The following is a 10,423-nucleotide window of genomic DNA, read 5'->3' as shown; positions in this document are numbered from 1 at the left end:
GGAGGAGGGAGGAGAGAGAGAGGGAGAGAGAGAGGGAGGGAAAGAATTCTTGATTTGGTTCACTCCTGGGTCTATGGCAGCATTTAGATAGATCGATAGATTTATTTATTTATTTATATAAAAAACAAAAACAAAACACGCACTCCCCCACCCCCAAAAAAGGATTCATCAATTGCAAAGTGTTCGTTATTATTATTCTTACGATTCTTATTTTTCCGAGTCTTTTAAAATAGATCGCTTTTTGTTCTTTTTGCGCCCGTTCGTTTGTTTGTTTAAACGTACCATTCGTTAAAATTTGACGTGAGCGTGCTGTGGCTGGACGTGTGATGGACCGCTGAAGACGAGGGGGATAAGGAACTCGTGGTCTGGTTTTCTGTGGATGGAGAGACGATGGTTGGGGGAGTGGACGATTCGTAACCGGAGCTGGCAGCCGGAGAAGGCTGGGACCCTTGGTTGGAGGATTCGTGGACCTGGGAAAACAGAGGAAGAGCTAACAAAGAGAAAAGCTTGGCCCGCGGGTGGGTGTGAATAGGTATGTGAGTATATAGTCTCTCTCTACCCGTGTGTGTGTGTGAATATAAAAATCGCTTAAATATATCCATATATATAAATATACACCCGCTTAACTATACATATGCATACACAAAGATACATATGCATGTACATACGTGCATACATACTGCTTAAATATACACGTGTATACACAGACACGCACACATATGTACACATACATATATACATACATACATATTATACACACACTGCTCAAAAAAATAAAGGGAACACTTAAACAACACAGTATAACTCCAAGCAAATCAAACTTCTGTGAAATCAAACTTTCCACTTAGGAAGCATACAAATCTAATAAATACAAATACAAATACAAGCAACCCTGATTGACAATCAATTTCACATGCTGTTGTGCACATTCAACTTTGTACAGAGCAAACTATTCAATGAGAATATTTCATTTATTCAGATCTAGAATGCGTTATTTTGAGTGTTCCCTTAAATTTTTCTGAGCAGTATATATATATACACACACACAAACAAACACATCGCTTAAATATATCCATATACATATATATACACGCGCTTAATTATACACATACATACTCAAAGATACCTATACATGTACATACATGCATATATACTGCTTAAATATACACGTGTGTGTACACACACACACACACACACATATGTGTGTGTGTGAATGTATGTGCATGTGTGTATCTATATACATATAGATCTTAAATATCTTAAATATGTCTATATACATATATACAAATAATGTATGTATATAGATACAAATATCTATACAAATGTATTAAATATATATCTATATACATATACACAACCTGCTTAACTATACACACACATACACAAAGATACATATGAATCTACATGTACATAAATGCACACACACAATGCACACTGCAGAGGTAAATAGTTGTGGGGGCCTAACTGACACACCAATGTGCATGTGCACTATCTCGGCTAGTTGTCCCGAATGCCAATCCCCTAAACTCAGTTCACCGATTGAAGCAGGGGGGGGGGGGGGGGGGGGGAGGAGAGAAATCCCGAGAAGTTTCAAATCTTGTTTTGATCCTCAGGATGCGGACAACGCGGGGCTCTGAACTCTCGGCTAATTTCGCGGGATGGCCCGCCGCGTAAGAAAAAAAAGTGGGCCTGGATCCCACACACAAACACACACACACACACACACACACACACACACACAGTGAGCTGTTAAGGCAACCTTAACCAAGCAAACGGGAGGTTTCCAGGCCCATCTAGGTACCTTTCATGCACTACCATCTAGATTTTGGCTTTAAATCCTTTCTTTCCCCCGAAGCAGCGCCTAAATCCAGATAAATCCGGAGCGGGACACATGGTCGAGGCCGTTTCTCGGTGCAAAAAACCTGGAATTGTTAGGGGTTTTATTTGAGCCTTGGAGCTGCTGGGAGTAATCCCTGTATCTACCCTGTCTAGGGTGGATATATCGTTGGGGACAAACTCATTGCAGACCGAAACACCCTTGGCAAAGAAATAACCTGGGGGATCCCCAATCTTTTCTCTCTTCCACCCCCTGCGAAAAAAAGTAGCGGCGGATTATAATCCAAGCGGGCGATGGGATAGGGGAAGAAGGCAAACAACAGCGAGCAGAGAGGCGAGAAGGTCCCAGCAAGGAGTAAGTTCAGAAGCATTTTGGGGAAAAGCCAAAACGACCGTTTTTACCTTCATGTGTTTTCGGAGGGAGCTGGGATGCGTGTAGGATTTATCGCACATTTTGCAGAGGTAAGGCTTGTCTGACGTGTGGACGTGCATGTGCTTTTTGCGGTCGCTGCTGTTGGCGAAGCGCCTGTCACAGCCCTCGAATTCACACTTAAAGGGTTTTTCACCTATTGGGGGAGAAAAATAAAAATAAACAAGAGCCTTCTCGTTACAAATCCGGGACTTTAGGCGCGCTGATTGTTATATAATACGTATATATACACAAACACCACCAGATCGTTCGCATTCCCAGAAATATCGGGAGACGAGAACGAAATAAAACGGCTACTGAATTTCTCTTCCACTTCAAAAACAGATTTCCCTCCAGGATTTCACCAGACGCGAGCCTGCTGCAGCAAAATTGGCAGTTCAGTCGGGCAAGGGAAAATACGCTGCCACTATCAAAGCTACTCCTCGTCTTAGTTTACTTTCCCTTTTCCTGGTCTACACATAATCTGGCAGAACTTCATAGCTATCTCACTTCCTGTGCATTATACGCTTTGATTAAACTTCCAAATGGTAACACTGCCTGCTTCCAATTCGCGTATAAACTTATATGGAAGGAAGGAAGGAAGGAAGGAAGGAAGGAAGGAAGGAAGGAAGGAAGGAAGGAAGGAAGGAAGGAAAGAAGGGAAAGAAGGCCAATTTTTTTAGGTGCTATTTGATTTACGATATATTAAAATAAACCTTGTTCCAAGGCTAGCATGCAATAACAACAAACCCCTACAGCTCATATTACTGAAATTGGCCCACGTAATTAAATATTTACAGAGAAATAAAAACCATAGCAAGAAAAACTGGAATGAACGAGCTATATATTTAGCCAGATTTCTCAAAGCAAGGCTGTCACGCCAATTAATTAAAACCAATAAATTCAGATCGCTGCCATTTCCCCCTCAACTCCTACTGCCCCCTCCCTTCCATTCCCAGCTGTTAGAACCTATATTTCAGAATTTCCTTATTTAAATATACAGTATATCCATATATCTATTTATCTCTCTCTTTATATATGTGTGTGTATCTATGTATCTATATATGTATCTATATATCTATACATCTATACATCCATCTCTCTCTATATGTATGTGTGAATCTATGTATCTAAAATCAAAATTTAAAAACTCTAGCGAAAATACTCTGTTTCTCTCTTGTTTGCTTAGCTCAGAACTTCAACCCGAAATTCAATCGCTCTCTTCGGCTAGGGCTGCTCCGGACAACGGCCCCACTTACAGGACTCCGGAGGCCTCTTCCCTTCCCGAAAAGTCCCCATTGCGAAGGGCCCGCTTTGAGCCCGTCCAGACAACTGAAGTTCGGCCCCTTTTCATTGGTTTCGTTTCGTTTCTCGGGAGACCCTTACCTGTGTGCGTCCTTTTGTGGATTTTGAGATTTTCCGACCGGGCGAAGACTTTGCCGCATCCCGGGAACGGACAAGGGAAAGGCTTCTCCCCCGTGTGGACGCGGATGTGGTTGACCAGTTTGTATTTGGCCTTGAAAGGCTTCCCTTCCCTGGGACACTCTTCCCAGAAGCAGATGTGGTTGGACTGCTCGGGCCCGCCAACGTGCTCCACGGTGACGTGAGTCACCAGCTCGTGCATGGTGCTGAAAGTTTTGTTGCAGGACTTTTTGGGGTTGGCCAACTGCTCGGGTTCGATCCACTTGCAGATGAGCTCCTGCTTGATGGGCTGCCTCATGTAGCGGAAGAAGGCCCCCGCGCCGTGGTGGGCTGCCATGTTCATATTCATGTGGCCGTAGCCGTGGAGTTGTGGGGAGGCGTAATGCTCGGAGCGCGGGCTGGTCACCTGCCCGTACTGCTCCGGCCGGCCGTACATGTCCCCGGAGAAACCCAGCCTCATCTGTCCGTTGACCACGTTGGGCGACGCGTGGCCCGCGGCTTGCTCGTGGAGGCCCGGGAAGAGGAGGTGGCCCGCCGCCTCGCCATGCCCGTGGGGGCCTCCGAAGCCGCCGGCCGCCGAGGCGAAGAGGCTGTGCTGCGCGCTGGCCGCCGCCGCTTCCCCGAAGCCCCGGTTGCGAAAGAGGAAATCCCGCGTGGAGTTGAAAGCGGCCGCGCTGGAGTAGGAGCCGACGTGTCCCGGGTGGTGGTGGTGGTGGTGTCCCAGCGCCGCCGCCGCCGCGTAGCCCGGGGCCTGCGAGGTGAAGGCGGTCTGGCCGGCTGAGGCCAGCTCGTGGCTGCTGGGGTTCAGCTTGAAGGCGCCCATGCCGGCGTCGGCGAAAGGGTTGATGCCCAGTCCCACCTCGCGCTCCGTCACATCGCCCGCCGAGTGGTGCCGAGAGGAGCCGAAGGTCGTCACGCCGATGGCCGGGTACTGAGGTCCCGCATCCAGGAGCATTTTTTCTCCGCCGCGCTTTGCGGGCGGCAGCTGCGGCCGCGGCGCCCCCCCTCCCCGAAACAAAAGTGACCGATCCGGTCGGCGGGGAAAGGGGGGGAGGCAGGGAGAAGGTTGGGGGACGAGGAGAGAAGGGAAGCGGGGAGGGGGGGGGAGACAAAACCCGGGAAGGGAGAGCCTGAACCTCCGCCGCAAATCCAACCAGCTCCGCCGCGCCTTTCCTCTTGCCAAAGTCCGCACCGCGATCGAGCCACTAAAGCGACCGCATCAGGAACTCCACCTTCGGCATCTGCGTTCCAAAAAACCACACGCGCGCACACACACACCCAAAGGAGCAAAAGGGGTCGGGAGTGCGGGGGTGGGGTAAGGGAAGAAGGCTCGGGGAAGGGGGGAGCCGCCGAGGAAAGCAGGCGAGGAGCTGCGAAAATAAAAGAAGACTAAAAAAAAAGGAAAGAGAAAGAGAGAGAAAGAAAAAGAGAGAGAGAGAGCTCGGCGCGCGCAAAGCAAAACCGATCGCGCCTCCTCCTCCTCCTCCCCCCCCAAAAACCCCTTCTCCTCCCTCTCAAGCTGCACTTTTTCGGGGTCTTCCAACGAGGAGGAGGGGGGAGAATTCAGGAGAGCGCGCTCTCCAAATAACAATAGCCCCAAAAAAGAAAGTCAGGAAGCAGCAGAATCTGGTTGGAAGAAGAAGAAGAAGAAAAATCGAAGCAAAAAAAAAAAAAAACAAACAGAAAAAAACCCCGAAACTTCCTTCAGTTCTTTTCCTTTCTGGATTTTTTTTCCTAAAAAAAAAATAAAATTAGAAGCCGGAGAGAGGAATGAAGTAGCGGACGCTTTGCGAGTCTCTTCCAGTCCTTTCACTCTCCGCCCCCCCTCCTCCCCAACCGTCTCTTTTTTCCTCCCCCCTCCCCTCCTTTGGCTTTTCCCCCCTTCGCTTTCCCTTTCTTTTTTTTTCCTCCTTCCCCCCGCTTTGTTTAAAAAAAAAAAAAGCCCGGCGCAAATCATGCACAATATTGTCTTTTGCGGTTTATCTTCCTGGGGAGAAACTTTCACCTCCTCAGCCGGGCGGTGAACGCGAGACTGATAGCGGCAATCATTCCTGCAGATAAATGAATTGAAAAGACGACACCGTCCCCCCCCTCCCGCGTGAATGGGAGAAGGGGGGAGGAGCTACGTGGGGGCCGACGTCGCCGTTCATTGGTGCCTCGCCGTCCCTACTTTCGCTTGCAACTCCCTCCTTCCTCTCCAATTAAGGGTGCGCGAAACCTCTGCTCGGTCCCGATTGGTCCTCGCCTCTCATCAATCCCCAGTATTGTGAAGCCGAGTGACACCGCGTTTAACAAACAGCTCGGAGAGGAGTAGCAACTTTTTTTTTAATACCACAAACGTATAAAATGTATTTATTTTGAGGCTGGGAAAGATTTCCAAAGCTTTTTCCCGGGTTTGTTCTGGGAATGTAAGATGTCCCTCACGAGCTAAGGTTTTATTTTATTTTTCCCACCAAGGTGCTCATGGGTTGGGCTCAAGACCTTTGAAAAACACCCAACAACTTTTTAAGGAGCTTGACCATCCTTTTGAAACCTGCTCCTTACCCACTGGCGCTTACTCTTTTTTTTTTTAACCTCTAAGTCTCTCTCCAAAGTTTGTGCTGACTTGTTTAGCTCTTGTTTTAAAACAAGTCTAATATCAGTGGGAAAACCGCAATAATCGGTTCGATTCTCCCCCCCCCCCCATCCCCCCAAGAAAACAATAGGTAGCGTAGCACCCATCAAAAGACAGGTGGGTGAGAATACTTCAATTTGACTTAATTTCTTAAATTTGGCTATTTTGTGTAGTGCTTGTGTTGTCTCTTTTCTTCATACTGACTTCATACTCCTCTTTCTACTTTTTTTTTTAAAAGAAAGAACCTCAACTCTTTAATTCAAGATTTTTTTTAAAAAAAACTGTAAATTTTCCCAAAGTTGCTTTTGTCTTTTCTATGCTGCATGGAGTTCTTGTATCCTGGGGTTTTATAATGCGTTTGAAATCCTCTCTAGATAGGAGCAGTATAAATTTTCTGACGCTCAACCGCTTCTAGTTCACAAATCAGTCACCCTTGTCACATTTATTGAAATTCCTCAACTCGCCACGCCAGGACGGTGGAAAAAGCAGGCGGCGCCTTTGTTGCTGACCAAGCTTGTGATCGCCACAGAAAATTTACTTACCTTCAGATGAGTGAGCAGAAAAAGAAATAACACTCCCTTTGATTTAGTTAGGAAAATGCAGACATTTGGATTCAGTGCAAACATACAACACTTGCTTGTTTTCTAGATGCAACCCCTCGATTAACCTGCCTTTCCCCCAACTAAAGTCTATTGAAGAACTGCGGATAGTTCGCCTTTGTTCCTGTTACAAAGAGCCATTGACTATATATTAAAATGATTGTCGAGATGGAGGAGGATGGTCCTTAAAAACAATCTTTGGGGCTCAATCATTTAAGAATGCAACTTCTAGATTCTATCCCTTGCAGTTTTCCAAAATGTACTTTAAAAAAACAAACAAAGCTGCATAAGTTGAGAACCTGCTTCGGACCTATTTTTCCCCAATATCCAGAAATTTAGAATTTTTTTTTTAAAAAAATTTTCAGCTAAAACTCAGAATATTTCAGGTTTGTTGAACCAATAGGCGCTTTCCCACAAAAACGCACCCCTCCAATTGCCTCTTAGGCGCGAGAAAGCAATTCCCTTTGCAGGTCTAGGTGGTTGGTGTAATATTCAACGTTTTAAGAAGGGCAAAGGGGATCCCATGGCAAACATCTTTTTTTAAAAAAAAATATTTTGCTGTGATACGTAGTGCAAATGATTGCTGCACGTCAGATATTCTTGCGGATTCAATACAAGAGAAGGGAAGATATTTTCAGAGCACTCTGTCTTATAGGTTTTCCTGGGTTTTCTCTCCCTCTCTTAAGCGCTGATGTTTGAGTGGAAAGTAGCCAAACGCACAGAGAGCAAGAGACTTAAAGCAACAGGTTTGAAGCATCTCATCTGGGTAAGAAATGTGTCTCGCCCTGCAAGGATTAGATCTGGCCTGAAAGGTGAAAGGTTACTGTACTTAGCACGGTTAATTCCAGGGCGACCGACGAGAGGAGAATCTGGGGAGGATATTTTGTCCTCGGGAGAAACCTTGGCTCACCTTTGCAGCCAGCAGAAAGAGAGAGCAAGAGGGTCTTCCAAACGCAGGGCATCCACTTAAAACCCATCCCAAGGCTTTACCTTCAAGGAAGAGTGCCTCCTAAAAAATGACAGCCTCGTTGCTGGGGGGTTTTTCCCCCCTTTACTTGTTTATTTCTCCGGGGAGGAAAGAAGGCGACCGAGCTCCATTTGTGCCTGTGTGCGCTGTATGTGTGCTAGCATTGTGGGTTGTAGAAGTGATCAAAAGTGGGATTTGTGGCATGTTCTCTGCAGGAAACCAGAGCTGCTCCAGTTCAAAGCCACATGCACCGACGTGACACATAAGCCATTAAAAAAATACCGTCCCGAGCGTTTTATTTCTATTTCATCATGCGTTTCCCCCCCCCCCAACTATTTTCAGAAAGCAAGAAAAGAAGAAACGGAGGGTGAACTTTCCGACGACGCACCCAAGAGGACTTCTCCTGCTTTGACCCACCGACCTAATTTCTCTCCCCGCCCCAGCCTCAACTCCCACCTTCTCCCTTGTTTTTCCCCCCCGCTCTGTTATTATTAGATTCTATGATTTGTTGTCATACCCTGGCTGGGTAGAACAGAAATGAAGGGATCTCGCTTTCAACAGGTGGAGTGGGGTAAGTGCTTCAGATGGAGGGGCAAAGAATGGGAGATGGGAGAAATTGGGCGGGAAGGACAAGGATTCCAATCAATTTCTGACAGACCAAACCGGGGGTATGAGTGCGTGGGAGCGATTTTTCACTTTTTAAAAGGTCTGCGTGGGTAACACCTGAGTTTAGGAAGCTTCTCTTTCTCTCCCCCCCCCCCCTCACATACAAACACACACGCCCGCAAGAGAAAAAAAGGAGGAGGATCAGCAAGATGCACCCACAAAGCTTGACCTTTCCTCGGACACGGGGGTTATGGGTTTAGCACCGGTTCCTTTCCTGGAGACTGTTTGGCAGGTAAGCTGTCCAGATCCCTGCATCTAAAGTCGGGGTGGGTGGGGCATTGGGATGATCCTTCCTTCCTTCCTTCCTTCCTATCTTTCTTTCTTTCCTTTCTTTCTCCCTTCTTTCTTTCTCCTTTCTTTCTTCCTTCCTTCCTTCATCCCTTCCCCGGGCTAGATGGTCATGACTTTTTTTTTTTTTGGAGCAAGGCTTTTCTCACACTGCCCTGCCGCGGGAGTTAGCGCGTCTGCTGCTGATCTCCAAAGACGCCTCTTATAAACAGGACAGCAGACAGACAATAAACCAGCCGCTTGCGACAGAGCGGCGGTGGTGCTGAAAGAAAAAAAAGGGGGGGAGAGCAGAAAAGCCGGTTCCTAATGCCCCCCCCCCCTTTTGTGCTCCCTTACAGAAACGGGGGTTCTCCTATATACAGGGCCAGCGGCTCTCCTCGTTTTTGTCTTGGGTGGGAAATGCTGCCTCGGAAGCAGTCAGAGATTTTGGCCCGCGCGAGTCTCGCCCTCGGGAGACTCCGCGCCTTCTTCTCCCCGTCCTCCCGGGCGAGGAAGTGAGGCTTAATTTGATCTGCAGGGGAAGATCCAGCGGCCTTTCATAAACCGACTCTTCCACTTAAGGCCTTTTCCTTAAGGGAGCGCTGAGCCTTTAAGAGAACTAAGTAGGATTCCTCTAAAACAATGACACCCCCCCCCCCAAAAAAAACCCCTCTCCCAATGCACACACTCTTTCAACCCAGGCCTCCTTTGGGGTCTGGCCCTTCCTTCCCAGTGAAAGGGTGAAGCCCGCTTCATTTCCTTGGCTACTGTTGATCATGTAGTTAATCAGTTTGGATAAGTGTTGAAGGCTCGAGCTCTTGAAGTGGCCGGCTTTGGAAACACCCTGGAGGTTGACCTCTGACCTGTGACCGGGAACATGTGCCAGGCCCACAGCATCCGGAACAATGCTTTGAGTGTGCAACCTTGGGAAGGTGTGTGTGTGTGTGTGAACATTGGCTTGCCGATCCTTCCCAAAGGGCTAGTCCTACCTGATTTCCCAATCAGCCTTGGTGGATGCAGCTGCTGAAGGCACTCTACTAGTTTGCAAAGCTCTTGAAATATGGATCTGGCCTGCCTTCACTATACATGACTAATAAAAAAATGCGAATTAATTTGATTCTTGTATATAAACTGCTTTTGCTTTTTTTGGGGGGGGAGGGGAGAGAAAATTATCATTTCAAAAGAACGTGGGACATCTATGGAACCTGGCGCTGCCTTTATAACTGCAGCTTTCCCGAGTTGTAGTGCTGCTGTTTCAGAGTGAATTCGCCAAGAAGGAAAAGAGGTTTATTGGAATGGCTGGCCACATCAAGAATAAATTACCAGCAAGCATTTGCTTACCGCTGAACTATTTTTGGTATGAAAATAAGACTATCTAGCCCGTAGTAGAAAGTACACTTATCCAATGTGTAAACACAAGTGTCATCTCTGCCAAGAAGTCCAACACATATGAACCTTAAGTCTTACTTAATTGCATTTTCAGAATTTTGGACAATTTTTTTTAAAAAAGGAAACAAAAACTCAATAACAGTAAGCCTTCTTCTTTAATAATGAAAGCAATGCATTAGAAACATTGAATTGACTAATGAATTAGTCAAGGGAATTCTGAAAATGTTCACTTTTCTTCTAAGTACTGTAAAACA

The 10,423-nt window shown here is 46.8% G+C and overlaps 1 protein-coding gene across 1 annotated transcript; it reads right to left on the bottom strand.

Moving 5' to 3' along the window:
- Positions 1–272: 272 nt before the first annotated feature.
- ZIC1 (Zic family member 1) lies at positions 273–4,622 on the bottom strand. Its single transcript, XM_070754104.1, has 3 exons — positions 3,632–4,622; positions 2,239–2,402; positions 273–470 (listed from the first exon to the last, which is right to left on the bottom strand). The coding sequence occupies exons 1-3, from the start codon at positions 4,620–4,622 to the stop codon at positions 273–275; spliced, it is 1,353 nt and encodes a 450-aa protein (XP_070610205.1).
- Positions 4,623–10,423: the final 5,801 nt, after the last annotated feature.

The sequence above is a fragment of the Erythrolamprus reginae genome, chromosome 5 (assembly GCF_031021105.1).
Source record: "Erythrolamprus reginae isolate rEryReg1 chromosome 5, rEryReg1.hap1, whole genome shotgun sequence".
Classification (NCBI taxonomy): Eukaryota; Metazoa; Chordata; class Lepidosauria; order Squamata; family Dipsadidae; genus Erythrolamprus; species Erythrolamprus reginae.
Note: the sequence above shows the minus strand (reverse complement) of the source record. Positions and strands in the feature narration are given on the sequence as shown.

Excerpts from the sequence above, each read along its gene's own strand:
- ZIC1 (XM_070754104.1), bottom strand. The coding sequence starts at position 4,622 with ATGCTCCTGGATGCGGGACCTCAGTACCCGGCCATCGGCGTGACGACC. Across the intron at positions 2,403-3,631 it reads CCACAAAAGGACGCACACAG|GTGAAAAACCCTTTAAGTGT; the intron begins GTAAGGGTCTCC and ends CTCCCCCAATAG. Across the intron at positions 471-2,238 it reads CCCTCCGAAAACACATGAAG|GTCCACGAATCCTCCAACCA; the intron begins GTAAAAACGGTC and ends CTGTTTTCCCAG.